The sequence below is a fragment of the Gopherus flavomarginatus genome, chromosome 6 (genome assembly GCF_025201925.1).
Source record: "Gopherus flavomarginatus isolate rGopFla2 chromosome 6, rGopFla2.mat.asm, whole genome shotgun sequence".
Lineage (NCBI taxonomy): Eukaryota > Metazoa > Chordata > Testudines > Testudinidae > Gopherus > Gopherus flavomarginatus.
Window position 1 is genome coordinate 49061666 of NC_066622.1, and position 20698 is coordinate 49082363.

The 20698-nt window shown below is 53.4% G+C and overlaps 2 protein-coding genes across 5 annotated transcripts in view; both read left to right on the forward strand.

Moving 5' to 3' along the window:
- Nucleotides 1-20698, forward strand: part of LOC127053641 (hyaluronidase-2-like) — a 46009-nt gene that overhangs the window by 14939 nt on the left and 10372 nt on the right. For all 3 annotated transcript variants that reach the window (XM_050958711.1, XM_050958712.1, XM_050958713.1), the window contains exons 3-4: nucleotides 220-309; nucleotides 895-1479. In XM_050958711.1, the coding sequence (XP_050814668.1) occupies nucleotides 220-309; nucleotides 895-1296 (492 nt within the window). In that variant the 3' untranslated portion in view covers nucleotides 1297-1479. The remainder of the gene's footprint in view (nucleotides 1-219; nucleotides 310-894; nucleotides 1480-20698) is intronic.
- LOC127053643 (hyaluronidase-2-like) overlaps nucleotides 1-20698 on the forward strand; it is a 45913-nt gene that overhangs the window by 14936 nt on the left and 10279 nt on the right. The window contains exon 1 of one of the 2 annotated variants that reach the window (XM_050958716.1): nucleotides 14101-14343. The exons of the other annotated variant lie outside the window; for it this stretch is intronic. The gene's annotated coding sequence lies outside the window, so the exon portion shown is untranslated. Of the gene's footprint in view, nucleotides 1-14100; nucleotides 14344-20698 lie in introns of those variants that run through there. 2 annotated transcript variants of the gene reach the window in all.

Below are 20698 nucleotides of genomic sequence, written 5' to 3' on the forward strand. Positions count from 1 at the left end.
TGTGGGGGCACACATGCACCCTCACCCCCACCCCCCCAACCAGGGGTTGACTGCTATGGCACTGCCCTCCCACGTGATCCTGATCTTCCTGCACCTGGAGTATCCAGGTGAAAGCAAGAGATTAGAGTTTGCAGGTTAGTTTGGGGAGCTGCAACTGCCTACCTCCTGCTGCAAGTTTCCACCCTAACCATTGGCCCTATCTGGATTCCTCCCTGGCAGATGGACCTGGTCTCCACCATTGGTGAGAGCGCTGCCCTGGGGGCAGCTGGTGCCATCTTCTGGGGTGATGCCGACTACACCAAGAGCCAGGTAGGTACTGGGGGAGGACAGCTCCCCCTCCGCTCGCAGCAGGGAAGCATCCGCCTGCCATCTGAGCTCTGGTATTGAGCATGGGGAGCGCCTCTCAACAGGCCTGCTCCTGCCTCCTGTGGAGTCAAAGACTGAAACAGGATTGGGCCTGGTGCCCTGCTGGCATCTGCCTACCGCAGCTTGTGCTGTGAATGAGCCAGGGCTGCACACAGCACGTGTTGTGGCCTTGCTGGACGCTCTGGTCTGTGCCCGTGAGCTCTGAGCATCCTATGGTGCCTGACCTAGTGCAATCAGTGGGGCAGAAAATGCTGCCAGTCTCCTTGGGGCCCTGCTGATCCTGGCCTGCTTGGCATTTCTGCCTCCTGGCTTGGCCTGGGCATAGGGAAGTGTCACCCCCTGCATGCAGCAATAGTGCTGCCAGCCCTGGGGACCTGAAGGCATGTGAAGGAACAGTGCTAGCTCCTGGTAGTGCTGTTGGTATGCCCCGGTGGGCTTGAACTGCTCCTGGGTTCCCAGCAGGGCCTACCATGGCAGTCGGTCCACAGCTGCCCTCTGGCTCTCACTCACCCCTTGTTCCCTTCCCAGAGCACCTGCCAGACCATCAAGGCCTATCTGGAGGAAGAGCTGGGTCACTACATCATCAACGTCACCACGGCGGCTCAGCGCTGCAGCCAGGCACTGTGCCAGGGTTGGGGGCGCTGCCTGCGCCGGGACAGCACCGCCAACGTCTTCCTCCACCTCAACCCGCTCAGCTTCCAGATCCGGCGCCGGGGTGAGGCAGACAGGCAGCAGCCAATGCTGCGGGTGGAGGGGGAGCTGTCTGCCGCCGACACCGCCTACCTACGGACCCACTTCCGGTGCCAGTGTTACCAGGGCTGGCATGGGGACGCTTGCGAGTGGCAGCTGAGAACACAGAACAGTGGAGCCTGCCCGACCTGTGCCACTCTGGGACTCCTGGTGCTGGGGTTCCTGGCCCACTTGGACTAGCTTGGCCCTTACTGGGGTCCTCATGGCAGTAGGCAGTCTCCTGGTGCTTAGCATGGCAGGGGCATGGGTGCAATAGATGGCACTTGTAGCCAGAGCCTGGTGTGCCCCCCGTGGGGCAGACAGACTTAGAACCCAGGAGCCTTTTGTATTTCATTTAGTACCGATGTAGTGGATCTATTGGAGGTGACCCTCTGCCATGGCTGAGGGGGCAAGAGGCCCCTCCAGCGCTCCCCATTGGCCAGCAGAGTGCCTGCAGCTGTGGGGTGGGGGGTGTTCTTGGGCAGTAATGCAAGGGTAGGAGGCAGCCTGCAGCTGGGAATGGGGGGGAGATCTCCCCTGGTGTGGAAATACAAGGGCTGTGCCCTGGACTGGCTTCATCCCCCAAAGCCAGGTAGCCCCTCCTTCCCTGCTGCTAGGTGTGCCCCAATGTGGAGCCTGGCCTCATGGTGGCGGGTGGGGGGTGCTCATCCCCTCCCCGGTTCAGCAGAGGGAGAGGGGCCTCTTGGCGTGAGCAAGCTGCACAGGTGGTGTGGGGTGCCCCCTAGCTCTACTCTAAGCTTTCGGGTGAGTGGAGGAGCAAGGGGATGGCAGGGCCCTTCTTCTGTTGTAAGGAGGGGGGTGGTTATGCAATGAGTGGAGGAGTGTCTGGGAGGCAAGGCCTGATGTGACATACTACTGTATGTGTCTGGAAACCCCTCTGGGGCTGAGTTTACGGGCTGGGGGAGGTTATGCCTTTCAGTGCCTGAGTGAGGCGGGGGCTGGGCTGGGCCGGGGGCCTCCTGGGAGCCAGTGCCCTGCCTCTGTCACCGAGAAACCAAAGTGCTTTACCTCACCATTAAAGGCGGAATGAGAGAGCAGGCGGCTGCTGTCTGCTTATGGCGCGGCTCCCCCGTGCCCTGAGAACAGAGGACAGTCCCATTTCCCCACCCCTGCTGCAGGGGAGGCTGGGACAGGCATTCCGGGGCCTTTTAGTTGGGCCCTTCTTGGCTGGCACAGTGCCTGGGCTAGGGAGGCAACTATATCCGAGTCAAGTTCAGACCATTCTCCTCCCCTCCCTGCCCCCCAATGCTGACAATTCATCTTTTCTCCTGGCCCCTGGTATGTGACTCAACAGCCAGCGTGCATGGTACCAAGCACCCCTCCCTCCCTCCCTGGCTTACTGAGCTGCTCTCTGTTAGCTCCTGGCACACAGCAAGGAGACATCTGCCCGTGAGGTCTCCTGCTCCTGTAGGGTGTGCACTCTCCCTGGCTGGGCAAGGCTGGGCCGTGGCTTCCCTTTGCCCCTGAGATGGCAGCAGAAGACAGCTATGGGGAAGGCTAGCTTGTGGAGGGGGCATTAAGGCTGGGAGCTAGCGTGAGTCATGCCTGCAGCTCCAGGGCATGGGGGGCAGCGGGCAGCCCCATGTCTCCATAGCCCAGCCCCCAGCAAGGTCATTTATCATTCAACCTGTGAATTGTTCCATGTACAGAGGCTGGTACCTCATGGGACACCTGCCCCTTTGTCTGACCTCCAGGAGTGGCCAGAGCCCCCTCATGCCAACAACTGTCCATAAAACTATTGGCGGCCCTGTGTGCTAGCAGCATGGGTTCTGCAGGCATTGGGGAGATATGGAGGGGTGTTTTTGTTGCATACAGGAATGCTGCATGCTCATTCAAGGCCAGCAGCGAGGAGGAAAGCTGGGGCGGCTGAAATCTCAGTCAGTGAGTGACTGACCCTCTCTGAGGGATTTCTCTGGAAGCCATGCGGCTGGGGGCTCAGGGTTAATTACAGGAGGTGAGACCCATCTCTGACAGCTGGCCCTGCTCATGCATTGCAGGGTGCTGCACTGAGCTACATAGCTCCCCCCTTGGTGCTAGCCCCCAGCTCTGAGTGCTGGAAGCTTGGCTCAAGGGGAGCCTGTTGCTCTGGGATGTTTCCCTTCCCCTTGGGCTCATGCCCCTCAGTATGGTGTGAAGCCAGGATGGGGGGGGGCTGTCTTTGCCCACTCATCTTTGTGTTCTCCTTAAACAGTGCACGTGTTGGGTGCTACCCACCCCCCATACCACCAATGCCCAAGGCATGATCACCCTGTGTTGGGACCAGCACTAGGGGAGGGGCCTTGCTTTGACAGCTGGCCTGAAATACAGCAGCACCAGGGGAGTGGCATTGATTGATGGGAGAGCGCCCCCTACTGAGTAACCCGCTCTGCTCCCTGAAACACGGTATCCTGAGCTTCCCGTTGGGGTCTGCAGTGACTGAGGGGAGCGTGCCCCCTACTGAGCCCCTTACTCAGGCCTGTTGCTACTGGAAGGGTATGGGGGCATTTGCCCCGCCAACAATTTCCTAGGGCCCCCAAATTATTGTCAGAAAAGCCAGAACATGCTAGTCTGCATCCTTTCTATAACGGAACTCGCAGAGCAATAGCCAGGTGCTAACTTTTCCTTTGGTAAATGCTTAAAATCCCAGATTTCCCTGTGGTCTAACACACCTGTCCAGGGGGCTGTTTTGTTTTTCAGTGACATCCAGGGCCCCAAAGTAGATCCAGTAATGAGACTCTAGAACCAGCCCTGGACCCACTTATACTTCCTGCAACACAGCATCAGCTCAGAGTGTCCCACCCCGCTTCCTGTACCAGCTGGGGCTTGTGGGGTGGTCACCCACCCAAGTCTTGGCTAGCCCAACCCTGCTTCATGTGTGCCAGCCAGCAGGTGCACAGGCAAGGTAGCTGCAGTATCACGTTGTTGGTGCCTCTCTGCCAGGGTCAGCCCTGGTGTCTTAGGTTTCTGTGTGTTTTTGCAGGGCATGTGTGTCCCATGATGCTTTAGGGTGCGTTTTCAGGGGGCAACAGTCCACAGGGCTTTTTGGTAGTCCTGTTAGAAAAAGTCCTGGAGCTGCAGGTGTGGTGGCCTCATGAGGAAGGGACCCGGTAGCTTGCCAGGCTTGGGCATGTGGCTGGACGGGATGGAGCTGGGGTCAGTAAGGAGCGGGTGGCTAAGTGGCTGGCACTTTCTCTCGTTACCTACTAATAATTTCAAAGAGGAGGCTGGGCTTGACTTGCATGCGGCTGCTGGCCTTCCAGTGCAGTTTGCAAGAATGGCCCCCCTTGTTCCAGGACAGAGGAGGGGAGGAAGGGGAAGGAAGACAAGGGGGATGGGAGAGAGGAGAGGATAGAGGGCTCCATCCTGACTCCCACCCCTGCCAGGCAACATGCCCCAAAGCACCATGGGACAGTGAGGGGAAGGGGTTATATGAGGGTTGAGGCAAGTGTTCAGTGGGAAAGGGGAAGGAGGGGAAACTTTTCCTTAGCACTGAACTGTAACTGCACCATTCTTGGGAACGAGCTGGAACTAAAGCTACAATTGCAGAGTTCCTGCAATTTTCCCTTCTAAGGCAACAAGGCCTGAGGAGAGCCCCACCCCCCTGCCACTTTCGGAGTCCCACCAATTCTAGGCCAGCCTGGACAAGGATCAACCCCCCTGACACCAACTCACAACAAATCCCAGGGTCCTGCAAAGTCCCTTTACAGCCTCAGTCTGGGCACAGGAGAGTGTCATGGGGACATCTACCCACCACCCTCTTCCCTGGTGACTGCAGAACATCTCTGGGGCAGCTCCGGCATGTGCTTCTGTGGGAAAGTCTTTGTGCATTTCTAATGTCTTTTATGGGGTTTAGCACCTGTAAAGAAGACGGGGCACCTGTGCCATTGTGCCCTGCCAGATCTCCATGGCACACCCGCCAGTGCTCCACAAACAACGGGTCAGGGACCTCTGCACCAGCCCCAGAATGTGGCTCCTGTATTGGCCTTGCACCCATGTGCAGTTCAGCTTAGAGGGCAATGGGGGCTATAGCCTCTCTGGCATCCTCTAACAATGCAGGTTCCGGTCCCCTTGCCCATAGACAGTGCTTTCCAGTCCTGCTGGAGTCAGGCAGACCAAGAAGCGGAGGAAGAACCATTCAAGGGGAGTAGAACCTTCCGACACATTGTGGTGGTACCGGACACACTCACAGAGCACAGCTGAGAGGCACTATGTCAGTCCCGGCTGTTCTGCAGTGCTACCTACAGGTTGGGAGAGGTGCAGGTTGGAGCCAAGAGTCCGGAGAGCTTTCGGGTGACTCTTGTTACAGTATTTTCTTTTGGGGTGGAGCAGATGGCGACTTCAGAGCAGCAGGAACAGGATGGCCCATGCTAAGCCCCTATCTTGCCCCGGCGGCAGGGGTGGAGGAAGCTGGGCTGGTGCATCAGGGAATAGTCAGCAGCAATCGCTATGGGTTGCAAGTGGAGGCAAATACAGGGGAGATCCCCTGAGCCCTCGCTGACCTCTGAGCAACCCTCCCTCCCACCTCTGAACTTGCGGAGGCCTTGTGGTTGCTGAGCAGGGACTGCACAGCTTCCCTTTCTATTTGCCAGCAGGAAATGAGGCTCAGTTCCGGGAGAAAGGCCTTCCAAGCTAGGGGGGAGTCTAGGGGGACAAGGGGGTGTGCACTGGCTAAGGCACATAGGGCAGCTACACGGGGGTGGGTGGGAACTGAGAAGCGCACAGCTCCCTGGGCTGCAGAGAGTGAGAGTGTGCACCTCTGGAGAGGGGGACTGAGCATAGGAGAGCTGAGAAGGAGAGAGAGACACTGGGAGAGAGAGCCACTGTCCAGCCCTGCAGGCCCTGGAATCTTAGCCCTGGGACGGCACAGCCCAGGAAGTGTCTCTGTCCAATCCGGACACTTTGGACTGTTGGGATATCCCCTGTGGGGGTCAAAACTCTCCTCCTTGCTGGCTCCTTCGTTCATTTGTTTCTCCCTTCCTTCGCTGGGTGCAGCCATCCATGAGGGGTTTCCCCCAGTGTGGACTGATTTCCTACCACACCCTTCCCTGCGCCAACATTGCTGCTGCCACCCGGAATCATAGAAAGCCAAGCCAGGCAGGTGACTCATTTTTTTTATACTTGAGGAGGGCGAAGGGACCTGTTTTACCGGGAGAGAATAATGGGCTGGGATGGACCTGCAATAGAAATGAGGTCAGGAAGGGTGTGATAAGAGCAGGGAGTTGGGATGCCTCAGTTCTCTTCCCAGCTCTGGAAGGGGAATGGGGGGTGGAAATCAGGACTCCTGGGTCCTATTCCCAGTTCTGGAAGGGAAGTGGGGAGCGGGGGATCTAACAGTGAGAATGGGGGGCAATGTGTGTCAGGACTCCTGGGTTCTATTCCCAGCTCCATCACATGCCCATTCTGATAGTGTTACCTAGTAGCTGGTGCACTGGGCTAGGCCTTGGAAGAGCTGGGTTCTAGGCCCAGCTCTGCTGCTGGCCTGCTGCATGATCGTGTCGAGTTGCTTCCTTGCTCTGTGCCTCAGTTTCCCCATCTATAAAATGGGGCTAATGCTACTGACTGGGCTCCCAGAGGGGTTCTGTGGGTAAATTAATGTCCACAAAGTGCTATGACACCCTCCAATAGGTGGTGCTAAGGACACATCCATTGTTAACCTATATAGGGTCTGCAGGAGGCTAGCAAAGGATCTGATCCTACCCCAGTGCCAGGCTAGGGGTAGGAGACAAGACTTAATGCACTAACCGGAGCGTGAGTGCCTTGTGCATGCCCAGTGCCTTGTGCTAGAACCACCCCGGCCAGCTGTCCCAGAGGGGAGTAGAACATCCAGTGACCTGCAATGTCCGTTATGCTCATTTAGCTGGGCATGGGCACCTACTCAGTGCCCTGCCTCCTTCATGTTAGGTGTGTGGCAGAACACTTCCCTATATCGAATAGTCCTTGCTAGGCCTTTACACTGCTGAGGGTGAATCTGAGCCAAGGGCGTTACTCAGGGAGTTTCATGATAACTGTGTTTGCCAGCGTACGTGCAGCATGGGCAGAAGCAGTGCCAGGCATCTCACACACCGCTCTCTGCCTCAGCCTCTGGGGTGAGCAGGAAGGTTGGCTCCGTGGCCCAATCAGTCCTCAGCCTTTCTGCAGCAACTAAAAGCAGGTGGCCTGTTGGCATTGTGACGGGCCCATGGGACTGACACCCCACAAACTCACGTCACACAAGCCAGTGACTAGCCATCTGGTGGGGACACCCTTTGGCTGCCCATGTGCCAGTGCTTGGAACAACCAGCCCCGACGGTCAATGAGAGTACGGTTTGACCAATAGTGCAGCAGGTTCGGACACCATGAGGGCAGGCAAGTGAGACGTTCTGAAGACAGCACCTTGCCCTGGTGAGGCTGAGGACTGCATGATGTGCAGCAAAGATCAGCTGGAGTGGAGATGCTACAGCAGCAATGCACTAGAGCTGCGTGTGACAGAATGACCCTGTGGGTAGGATGTGGTGCTGGGGAGCTGGGTTCAGGACCTGGCTTTGTCACCCACTTGCAATGTGTCTTTGGGTAACTCTTAGTGCCTCAGTTTCCCCATGTGTGCAATGGTGATAATGACCCCCACCTTTGCAAAGGGTTTTCTGATCTATATTGTTAGTGTGATAACATGAGACTTGGTAACTGGAAGGATACAGGGCTGTGGGTCCCACACTCTGGTTTGTGTGTGTGGAGGGGGGGGTGCTCTGGTTCTGCATCCAGACCAGAGTTCTCAGCAGGGACTTGCTATCTCAGTTCTCTGTATTGGGGACAAGTGACTTATTTACAGTGTTTCTGGGACTAAAACAGAGGAGGCACTGTCCAGAAAAGTGAGAGTGCTAGACACAGAGCAGTTCCCAGCCACTCCTGTGCCAACATCTCCCAGCAGGGGGCACTATGGGGAGGTGGCAGGAGTGTTGGCTGGTGGTGGGAGCTCCTAGCTATGCCAGCCCCTGCCTCTCCCTCTGGACTGTCGGTGAGTGTCTCATGCTTCCAGGCTGGAACACACCTGGCTTCCTGCATTTCTTCCTGGCTGTTCCTTCATCCCAAGCACATGGCTTTCCTGGCGTGTCAAGAAGCCGGATGGGCTTTGGGTGACCAGATGTCCCGATTTTATAGGGACAGTCCCGATTTTTGGGTCTTGTTTTTATATAGGCTTCTAGTATCCCTCCCCCCCCGTCCCGATTTTTCACACTTGCTGTCTGGTCATCCTAGACTGGCTGCGTGTATTATCTCCTCCGTCGGCCCCAGCTTGGGTTGCTTTGCTTTGTTCCCAACAAGGAGGCATGGAACAAAAATCCTAAACTGCAGCTATTGCGCAGTGTTACATCCACGGAGCAGCCTCCCAGGCAGAAGGGCATCCCCTAGTGACAGTCAGCCCTGGCCTCTGTAGAGACCTGGTGCAACATGGGGTGGAGGGATTTGGGGTCTGTAGTGGGGTGGGTGGGGTAATGGGAAGGGGGAATTGGAGTCTGTAATGGGGGTGGGCTGGGGGACTTGGGGTTTGTAATGTGGGGTGGGCATAGGAAATTGGAGTTTGTAATGGGGGTGGGCTGGGGTGGTGGATGGGGGAATTGGGGTTTGTAATGGGTTGGGCAGGGGGAATTGGGGTCTGTAATGGGGGTGGGTGAGTGAATTAGAGTCTTTATTGGGGGGAGTGTGGGAACTGGGGCCTGTAATGGGGGGTGTAGCTCTGGGCGGGGGGGGGAAGGGAAGTGCAGGCATGGTTGGCATGGCTGGTGGTCTGTATCTATCCTGAATTGGCTGCCTGTGCTCATGGCTTGGGGATGGGCTGACAAAGCCCCCAGTTCCCAGAACGTGGGCTGGCTAGTCTCGTTGCTGGGAGCTGCCCCACTGCTGCCTCCTGAGCCTTTTGTGTGGAACAAAGCCCCAAGCTCCACAGCCAGCTCCTCTGGGAGCCCCCATTGTTTGGCTGGCCTGGCCCGCTTCCTCAGCCTGGCCCTGGTGTCTTTCCCTTCCCCCTCCTCCTGCTGGGAGCTCACCCCCTCCAGCCCGAACTGCAGAGTCCAGCTCTCCAGGGAGCCTTTGGACCTCACCCCCTTGCCTCTCCCCAGCGCAGGGCTGTGAGGGGCTGTGATCGGATTACAGATCTGCAGCCCTTCATTTCCTCTGCTGGTGGAGATCCATCTCAGCTGGGACAAAGGCGCATGCTAATCCAGTAGCTCTCCTCCGTGTTGTTATTCCGTGGCCTTGGGCCTCGCACGGTGGGCATGCACTGCCAGAACCCACCCACCTGCTCAGAGGGCATTGCTGGTACCACTTTGTCCCGATGATTCTGGCACCTGTTGTAAGGAGTGGGGCAGGAGCACTGGCTGTGGGGGGAGCTCCCAGCAGGGGGTGCTGTGGCGAGGGGGCTGGAGCGCTAGCTGTGAGGGGATTTATGGGGGAAGGTACTAGCTACTCCAGCCCCAGCCTCTCCCAGCAGGGGGTGCTGTAGGGAGGGAGCAGGAGCTCTGGCTGGGGGGGGATGTATGAGGGGAGCAACCAGGTACTCCAGCCCCAGCCTTTCCCAGCAGGGGCCACTGAGGGGAGGGGCAGGAGCACTGGGTGTGGGGGGAGCCCCCAGTTACCAGGTCTACCTCTCCCAGCAGAAGCAGTAAAGAGTGGGGTGGCTGCTCATTAAGAACAGCCCTAATGTGATTCCCTGTTGTTTGTCCCTCCATTTGTGTAACCAGCGAGTAATGATGGGGTCGGAGTGGCTCCTTACCCTGTGTGTGTGTGTGTGTGGGGGGGTGTTTTTACCCCAGTTGTCACTAATTGGCCTCATCCTGTTTGCTTGTTCAGATTCATGCACCCAGTTCTACCAGTAGAAGCTAAGGGAGTGAATTTAAACCACCCTAAGCCTACATGTGGACAGCTAAAGGGAGCTAAGCTAAACCAGAAGCAGGTACTTCTGGACTAAGTGTATGTGGTCAAACTCCCCATATAGAAAAGCCCTTAATTACTTTACACCCACAGTGGCTTGTAAGTGGCTCACATGTGGCTGGAAAAGCAGGGCCCAGCTAGAAGCAAGCCCTGCGAGTCCAGCAGAGGAAGGAAGGGGAGGTGCCCAGGCCAGCTGGCAGTGCAAACATAAAACTGCATTGGATTGTGGGGGGGTGAGACTGGGGCTGTGGTGGCAGCCCTGGAGCTCAAAGGCCTCTGGTTGGTTGCAGCCAAGATACACCATGGGCAGTGGCAGGGCAAACAGCCTCCATATCACCCACATGCTTCAGCCCCACCCCGCAGAGACCAACCTCTAAGTGAGACAGGGGAGTCCACTGGAGGCCAGCAAAAGCAATCAATATGTTCTATGGACCCATCCTCACCATTGAGGGAAGTGCTACTGTAGATGGGCCCAAACCATTTGAGAACTGGGGCCCGGTCATGTGCCCTGTAACGGTGTCCCCAATGATCTCGTCCTATTATCCCCATTTGCAGCAGCAATCCTGGATGGATCAAGAGAGATCTGCAGTGGGCAACTGAGGTCAGCCTGTGGGCTGTTTCCCTACTGCAGAGGGACCCTGTGGCTGACTCAGCTCTTGGTCTCACTGCTGGGAGTGCCAGCAGGTTTGGTGGCAGTGGGTGTCACGTAGATATTGGCCCATTTGGAAATAGACTGGGACATCCCTCCCCATCTAATTCATGGCCAACAGGCCACTGATCAGCCACTCCAAGGGAAGGCTCTTTGGTCTCCTTTGACCTGGCTGGGTTATGGAACTAGGAACCTAGAGGTGAGAGATTCCATCCCCAGAGCCATCCCAGTCCCCAGTACCATAGGTGACTGAAGGCACTTTTTGGAGGCTTTAATCAATAAGGAATCCATTTGTGCAGCACTGTCTCTTTAACCCCCATGTTCCTTGTCATGGCCCAGGGCTCCCAGAGAGGAGGGTTCAAGCAAAGCGTAAAGCCTTGGAGACATCCTGAGCTGAGAAGCACCATTTCTGCCTCTGGTGGTGGCACTCTCAGCAGAGATGTCTGGGACACCATGGGGTCACAAGGCCCTTCTGGGACAGGGTTGAGGCCCGCTGGCCAGGTGGTATGGGGAAAGCAGTGGCTCTGTTATGTAGTTAGACAGAAGCCTGATTTCCAGAGATGAGGAAAACCCTCAGCTGCAGCTGAACTCAACCAGGGCTCATCACTCAGCATCTTGTGACTGCAGGTTCCCAAGCTGGCCAGCCACCAAACTCAGACAAGCCCCATTGAACCCCTGAGCACTGTTGGCTTCTGGTATCACAAGAACATGCAAATAACCTTGTGATGGGAGAAGATCCAGCTGCTTGGCCTTCTGGCTCTGAAGAGCTGGTTTTGATTGAGCTCTAGTGGCACTTTGGAGGGGTTCCAGAACGCCGTCTGACTGGAACGTGCCAGCCATTTGGCATGCCAAGCCCTGCTCCGGCAGCCAGTTGCCAGGGCTCTGGGGGAGCCATTGAACCCAGCAGACTGGCGGGCGCACTCCTGGGAAGGAAAATGGCCTTCCCAAGACAATGGCCATTCACTGGGGCTGACATTGTTCCCCCAGCAGATGTTTATGTAGAGTCCATAACGAAACAAACGTTCCAAGGGATTCCCAGCCGTTGACATAACAACTGCTTTGTGACTTGATCAGAGAGCCAGTGCTCCGAAGTCAATCCTTATACCAACTCGTGCTGGGCGAGGGGAGGGCAGCAGGCATGCCTGCCCCATTGCCTGCAGCTCCTGGAGAAAACAGGCTCTGAACATTGGACCTGCAGGGGACTCTGGGGCTCGGGCAGCCGGGGCCCGCACACATACAGCCAGCACACTCTGCCCCGTTCCCCACAGCGCCCCCTGCTGAGAGAGGCTGGGCCTGGAGTAACCGGGACCCCTGCAGCCAGTGTCTCCCCATTCTGCACAGCGCCCCCTGCTGGGAGTAGCTGGAAGCTCCCACACAGCCAGTGACCCTCCCCACAGCGCCCCCTGCGGGCAGAGGCCGGCGCTGCAGCAGTTTCCCGCTCCCCTAATTGCCGCCCTGGGCGGGCTCCGTTGGCCCGGCCGCTCCCGCAGCCCCGCCCTGCCCCGGCGTCACCGCCCCCTGTAGTTCAGTAGCAAGCGGCGCCGGGCATGCCGAGACAGCCGGGCTGTACCAAGTGGCTCCTGGCGGCTGGGGAGGGGGGTGAGGACTAGGGCACATAAAAATAACAGTCTCCCTTGCCACGGAGCGTTACAAACGGCGCAGAGCGAGCCAGAAGCCACAGGACTTGGCTCCCGCTTCCGGCCGGTCGGCAGCGCGCTGAGTCAGTGCCTCCCTGGGGCCGGGGCTCCTCGGGGATCTCCCCTCCCCTCCTTCTCGCGTTGGGTTGCTCCAGCCTTTGGGCTTTTAAAGGGGCTGCCGAGGCTGGCAGCGGCGAGCGGGGCGGTGCTGGGCTCGTGGCTCTTTAAGAGCGGCTCGCTGGTGGGGGGCGATGGGGAGCTGAGCCCCAGGTGAGTGCGCGCCCGGAGCGCAGGGGGCTGCTGGGGCCCGGCCGGGACTGGGCGGGCACGGAACTTTCCCTGGAGCGGGGCGGGAGGCAGCGGCGCTGGGGGGCGTGGGGCGCTCCCACCGGCCCGGTTCCAGCGCGGGGGCTGCCGACCCCCCTGCGGCCCGGCGAGCGTCCCGCTCTGGAGCGGAGCCCTGGGTGGCCGGGAAACGTCCCCTGTTCCGCGCCGTGTCCTGCCCCGCCGCCCCGCTCCAGCAGCTTGCGGTCTGGATCCCGGCGTGCGGCTTGGCTGGGGGTCTGGCGGGGGGCGACGGGCAGCCCGCCCCGCACCCCCGCCCCCTAGCCGGGGGAGCTGGTAACTCTGGGGAGCCGCGGCTCTGTCCCGGACGCGCCGCTGCTCGGGTTTCCTCTCCCGGCTCTGCGCCGTGTTGTGATTTGTGCCGCTAGCCGCTGGCCGGGCTGAGAGCGGAGCTGTTCTCGCTGCAGCACAGCTCCTTGGGGCGGCTTTGTGCGAGCCCTTGCTCTGCTGACACCCACATTTTTCCCTCCCCCGGCCCCTTTGCTATTTGATCTCCGGCTCTTGCTTCTCGCCGATCGCTTGGCCTCGCGGGCTATTGCAATGGAAAGAAGTTCGCACTGCCCCGCGGCTCGCGCGAAGCCTGTTGCTCCGTGCGCGGAGCTGCCGAACAAAAGGTGGCCTCGCTGGCACAGCCCGGCGGAGCTGAGGCGGGGGGCTGGGGGTCGCACGAGGGCGCAGCCCGGGGGGAGGGAGGGATCGGTCTGGAACAAAACGTGTCCGACCCACCGAGTGCGCTGATAAGCGAAGGTCCGCACATTCCTGGGATGTTTCAAGGCTTCAGCCTCGGCGTGGGGCCCGATCCTTCCGATTTACAGCCAGCCTCAATCCGGAGTGACTTGTGGAAAATTGATAGAAAATTTCCCTGACAGACTCCACCCGAGTAGTCGGCGGCACGTGTGGGAGAGATCGGAACCAGGCCCTACATTGCAAGCTCCCTTCCAGGGAGGTTATGTGCCTGCTGTATGATGGGGCCTGGCTCTTGCTGGTGGGACTGTCAAGAAAGCTATGCTGGAATTGTGCTGTTGGAGCTGAGCTCTGGAGCGGGCCCTTTGCTGGCGTTGGGGAGGCTGCTCAGCCTACTGTGCTGACAGACCTGGGTCTGAGTCTACTCCTAGTCCTGTACCTGTGCTGGTGCTGGAGGATTTTGTGGCTGGAAGCTTCCCCTCCTAAGGATTGGTCTCTGCTGCCCATTGTAACAGTCAGCAGCGACCCCCTGACAGCTCGTAATTTTGTAATAGCTCTCAACCATTAGGAGAAATTGGACACCTCAGGGGCATAGTAGTCTGAACTTTTGAACTGTCTTCCCTTATTAGTCTTGAGGCAGTTGAAGCTGGTCCTTTTGCTGAGCAGATCGCGGCAGTGCAGGGTTTGCTAACCACCAGTCATATGCTAACACAACCGAAGCTTGTGTGTGAATGTGTATAAAAGATTCTTGTTTTTTGTATGGAGTAGAGTGTTTTTTTTTCTACCAAGGTAGAGAAATCTCCTATTTTCTGCAGAATAAAGCAACCTTTCTTTATCCCCGTCTGGCTGTCATTGGCTCTCAGCTAGGCGGACCCGACATTTTGGTAACAGTTTCTGGTGTCCCTAGATGGGAGCCTCCTAGCTCGGACATCGGGCTCCGGATGGCTGCGGCGAGCTAGGAGCGGCGCCACCGGGGTGCTTAGCCCCTCTTCCTCACTCCACCGCGGCCCCTGGGGTTCGTGCTCCGATAAGGTGAGCCCGAATAGGATAAGGAAACACTTCCTGGGTTCTGGTTATATTCTGGTTACCTGGTTACTGTATTTCTGTCCTATACCTTTCAGTTTTAGGTGTGTGGGCAGAACTGAGCTTCTTGTTTGTAATTCCTCAGGGTGGAAGCCATAGCATGCGAGGAAGCGCTGAGGTCGTATTAAGATCCTTCTGTTCCGTCCCCTGTAGCAGTCAGTGTAAGCAGAGATTGCTGGCTTGGATTTTTTGGATTAGACCATTATTCCTTCCTTCTTTCTGTTTATTTCTCTATTTGAGTGCCAGAAAAGGGGATGGGTGGGTCTCAGCGGAAACCCTCTAAGGATAGCCCTTTGGATTACATGTTAAATAAATGGTCTTTCCCTGGTGTTCAGAAAGTGATAGGTAAATCGATGAATTGAAAATTTATTGTATGCAATACTAGCCTATGACTTGCTGTCACAAGCACTGGTCAGTAAACACTGCTAGTACTTTGGTCAAGGAGAGCAACGTGGAATGTAGACATCAGCAGGTAAATAAACCTATGTACTCACGACCCCTGACTCAGGAAAAACATGTTCCGACCAGTGTGGTCCAATATGACGTATAAAATGCTATAAATATACAATGTAAAACTTGTCTTGGTGTGCCCTTCCTCTGGCATTAGTCGAGGGGGACACCCGCTCAGCTAATCGCTCAGTAAAACAGTAAAGCTCTCTGTGTCTCTCTTTGAAGTAATTGGCTAGCTCCGGGGAGAACGAGCCTAATTTGGCTAACAAATTGGCTACCGCGGCAGGACTCTCCCTGTAGAGGGCGCTGACGCTATCGGTGGCTAGTAGGTTGGTACCGAGAAAAGTGGCCACCCCGAGCTGATTGTGCGGCTCGTGTTCTTGGACCACCACAGCCAACCGGGGCAGCGGTGTCCTCTCTAGAGTAAGTCCCAAAAGGACACAAGAGCACTGAGTTTTTGGGTCCTCAACGTCCCCAAGCCGGACGCGGCCACTTCGGGTGGTAAGTGCGTTTCCCTCCAAAGAGTTGAGGACTAACGCCCCCGAAGTGTGGGTTGGACGACGGAAATTGCGACGAGAAGGTATACTACTAGTAGCATTGTTATAGTTTTGTGAATAATTTGTGTAGTATCAGTTTATGGGTTGTTTAACACAACTCTTAGCTCTTTTGCTCCTACTCGCGCTTTTCTTCCTTCTCCTTATTGTGTATTGGAAGTTCAACTCGTATATATGCATTTGGTGTTTCTGTGTGGAAGGTGAGTGAGTGCTACTAGTTATATCTGGGACTAAGCTGACTCCAGCTGCCCCAAGACTCCTGCAAGGGGAAACCCGATGACCAGGATATCTTGATTGCAAGGGGGGTCAGCCGAACCTCAGTGAATATCTGTTGTGAATCTGTATGTACATAGTGTTTGAGTCTTAAGTATGGGGTCTATGGGGTCCACTCAAAGTTCTTATTCTGGGACACCCCTAGGATGCATGTTAGATAACTGGATAGCATTTAAACACCAGGCAGATTATGGGATGGTATTATGTAAAGAAGATCTGATAAAATTTTGCACGGTAGAATGGCTGACATTTAAGGTAGACTGGCCAGATGGTGGTACATTAAAATTAGACATTGTACAGGCTGTGCATGGCATTGTGACCCGAGATGGGCATTGGGACCAGTATCCGTACATAGACATTTGGCAGGATCTGGTAGCCAGTCCCCCTCCCTGGTTACAAAAATGTAGGCAGAAGACCCTTAAGATTTTGTTGGCCCGAGCCCCTGTTAAGAAACCCAATACCCCCGTTAAAAGGCCATGCCCTCCCCCTGTAATCCCACAACCTCCGGAATATGTGGTTCCTCCTCCTCCCTTGTACCCAAACCTTTCTCACCTGCAGGAAGGGGAGGGCACTAGCACCCCTTTTGTGTCTGCAGGGGACAAAGAGGATAAAAGCGTAGAACAGGACTCTACCCGGATTTCCCCTGACTCCACACAGAAAGGGTCCATACATACTTATGGATTAAGAAGTAAGGACCAAGGTGGCTCGGCATTTCTAATGCCCCTACGTGAAACTTTAGGAAAAGATGATAAAATGACCATGGTATATGTCCCATTTACTACAAGTGACTTATATAATTGGAAACAACAAAATCCGTCTTTCTCAGACAATCCGGCCCCCCTTACAACAGTCTTTGAAATACTGATAACAGCTCATAACCCCACATGGACTGATATGCAAATAGCTTTGAGAACATTATTGACAGCAGAGGAAAGGCGAATGGTTGTGGCAAAGGCCCGTGAGTGGGTTGCAGAGACGGACCAGTCAGCCTCAGTGGTTGATCGAGTGCCCGAGTGCAACCCTAAGTGGTCATATACTGAAGTAGGACGAGCTGAACATGCTCGATATGCCGCCACTATAGTGCAGGGTATGAAACGTTGCATTCGAAGAACCCCCAATTGGGCTAAACTATATAATATCAGACGAGAGAAATGAGAATCCAGCCGCCTTTTATGAGAGACTTTGTGATACCTGTAAAAGATACACAGACCTGAACCCAGAGGATGAAAATGGGAAACGTGTGTTAATTCCTCTCTTCATTGGTCAATCCTATGAAGATATTAGAAACTGCAAAAGTTAGAGGGAGCATCCGGAAAGAATATAGAGGAGCTGTTACAAATTGCTCTAAAGGTGTATGATAAACGGGAAGATGAAGAATGTAAGAAGGGAGCTCGGACCCTAGCAATGGCTTTAAGAAAGGGAAATGAAGGCGTTGGGTATGTTGGGGAAAGAGATAGGAAGCGACTTCCCCGCTTAGGGCGCAATCAGTGCGCCATCTGTAGAGAGGAAGGACATTGAAAAATGAGTGTCCTAAAAGACGATTTATGGAAAAGGGACGTAAGAATGAGGCTCCAGCACTCCCAATTTTCTATAATACAGCAAATTCGGACAGTGCTTCTCCCCAATAGGGGGGCCGGGGGACCCAGCGGCCCCTCTTAGCAGCACAGGCTGCTGAGTTGGATCCCACGGTACAAATTAAGATAGGGGACCGCCAAATAGAGGCCCTAATTGACACCGGTGCTGCCCTTAGTTTACTTCCCTAGTACTGAGGCCCCCCAAAGTAAGGCTGTAGGACATGAAATAGTACAGGGAATTGAAGGACAAAAGATGGCATTAAAGAAAACACTTCCCCTTTTAGTTAAAATAGGAGACCATCAGATCTCTCATCAGTTCGTCTGTAGCCCCTCATGCCCCATTGCCTTGCTAGCACGAGATATTCTCACTAAACTGCAGGCAGAAATCTCGTTCAGCAATGGAACTATTGAAGTTAGGCTTCTGAAACAACAAACTTTGAACTATCAGATGGCCTTATTGTCTGCCAAAAATACGGAATACCAGAGTACAGAAGGGGGCCTGATACCGGGGATTAATCCTGAGGTCTGGGCAGAGAAGGGAAGTGTCCCACGGGCTCAGAATGCCTCCCCAGTATGGATACGTCTTAAGGAAGGGAGCTGTCCGATCCGTGTCTGACAATATCCTCTGAAGTTGGCTACACAAATTGGTGTAAAACCCCTAATTCTCAAATTTGTGTGATGTGGCTGGCTCAGGGAAGGCACGTCCCCATACAATACTCCAATAATAGGGGTGCCCAAACCTAACGGACAGTATCGATTGGTAGAAGACCTAAGACAGGTGAACAAGCAAATAGAAGCCCCCTTTCCAGTAGTTCCGAATCCCCATACTATTCTTGATCAGATTCCCACGACTCATAGCTGGTTCTCTGTAATAGATTTAAAAGATGCCTTTTTCTCTATTCCTCTACACCCTGACTCACAAAAGCTGTTTGCATTTGAATGGGAAGATCCAGACACCCATTACAAGGCTCAGTATCTGTGGACTGTCGTCCCACAAGGACTTACCTGTGCACCTGAGATTTTTGGCAGCCAGCTAAAAAGAGACCTTGCCCCATTCCTTGCTAAACACCCCTCATGTAACATCGTTCAGTATTGCGATGATCTGCTTTTAAGTACTGACAGCGATACATCCTGTAAAGTGAAAACAGTAAAGCTCTCTGTGTCTCTCTTTAGAGTAATTGGCTAGCTCTGGGGAGAACGAGCCTAATTTGGCTAACAAATTGCAATCTTCTGATTGAGTTATTATTTTTAAAACAGCCTGTAACCTGATTATTTGATTTAAATTATAAATAGGCTTTTTGGCCCATGATATTAATTTATTTGGGTTTTAAGTTGCTGGACCATAATGTTTTATTTGTTTAGGGGGCCATTTTTTAGCTTTTTATGTTTGGGAGCTTTTGGCAGCTAGGGTGGAGTTTACGAATTGTTTTTTTTTTAACTAAATTATTATATACTTTAATTTTTAATTTATTTTTTTGCGTTTGAGGTAATAAAAAGAACAAGGGCCTAATATATTTAACGTAACATACTTTTGACTAATTTGGAGGCAATCTTTGGTAGGCATATTGCCCACAAATTTAGTAATGGCCTTTTAGGGCCCAGGTTTTATTAGCAAAAGGGCCATTTTAGGTTTTGGGGTTTAATGGTTTTTTATAATACAAGTAATTTTTTGACCCTAAGGGCCCCCCTACTATGGCGTGTGAGCTGTTGGAAGCGCAATATTTACATTGTTATGCCCCAGCCCCTGTTTTTTAAATACAATTACCGCCCCACTTTGGGTTGTTAGTACTAGACCAAAAGTGTTTAAAGTGGGTATGGGTGCCATTATGGTGCTGCCATGCCCACTGAAACCACCGTACTACGTGCTTTTTGCTTGTGGTATTATTTTGTTGGCAACTTAAAAAGAGGGCATTAAAAATTTTATTTTGTTTTACCGCCCTGCAACCTGCACCTGTATGATGTTGGTAGGAACATTTTACCCAGCTATTATTAAGTTTTACATGTGTATGGTTTTATTTTTTTTGATATTTAGATCAGTTGTACGGGTGGCAGTGGGTTTGGTAACAATTAAATTTGAGGGCTAGGGTTCACTTACACTTACTTGTTTTTAAATATACTTTTTTTGTTTTGTTTGATTAAGACACAAGAAGCCTATTGGGGAGGAATAGAGCCGCCAGGGACTACTATTTGCTGTTTATATTTTTGTTTTATTATGCACTATACTTAAGTTACTAATTTACCACTTGGGTTGCACTGGCTGGGCTACCCAAGGCCATTTATTTAATTTTTTTGGTTTTTTACATACCCAACAGTTGCTAAGATGAAAGGAATTTGCTATAATTTTTTTTAATTGCGTAAACCTGTTTTTTAACCATAATTATAATGAAAGTACAGAAACAGAAATATTACTGATTGCTTTATTTTTTTTTAAAGAGTTTTTTAGTTTGAGTTTTTGATATTTTTAGGTAGAGATTTTACCTGTGCCACCCCGGGCCTCCGGAGCCGGGGCGGACAGAGGGCTGGTTTAGTTGTTAGAGGTTTTGCCTGTGCCTTCTTGGGCTTTTGGTGCCGGGGAGGGCAAAGGGCTGGTGTTTTTTACTGGATTAGTTTTTAAAGCGGGGTTTACGTACCGTTTTACCCGTGTGTGATGTGTTTGTTTACTGTTTTCAAGGAGTTTAACTGCAGCCTGGCTGATGAGCGAGACTGTGTATGGGCCGTTTTACCGTGCTGTTATAGGATTATGTTCTTATTTTTTAACAAGAACCTGGTTACCAATTTGGAACGGATGTACAGGTTGGTTTAATGGAAGAGACTGGAAGGCTGCTGCGTAGCGATGCAATTGGGACAAGACAGTTTGTAGAACAGAAACCTGTTTTTATAAAACATTTTTTTTTACCTTTCAAGTTACATTTTTTTTCAATTTTGGAATAAGAACACGAGGGGGAAAGCCAAAAACCAATTTGAAGGGTGATAATTTTAATTTTTTTTTGTGGAGCCCTTCGAATTTTAGTTAAGGCCAAGGGTAAAGCATTTAGCTACTTTAATTTAGACTTTATACATAATTTAGTAAGAGTTTTTTTTTTTTTAAAGTTTGATTTATTTTTTTTACTTGCCCAGAGCTTTGAGGTTTTTATGAGGTATGCAATTTTTATTGTATACCAAAAGCTTGGGATATTTGTTGGGTTACCTTTGACAGGAAATGACTTTTTTGATTTGAATTGATAACCTTTGGGAGGTGATATTGAGGAATGATTTTTTGCAGTAAAGCTTTAGTAACAGCTTGGGCCTGGCAATGTTTGGTGGGAAAGCACTTTATTAAATTAAAGTATATGATAATTTAGTTATAAAAAACGATTCGTAGACTCCACCCTAGCTGCCGGAAGCTCCCAAACATGGGAAGCTCAGAAATGGCCCCCTGAACGAATTATAAAACATTATGGTCCAGCGACTTGG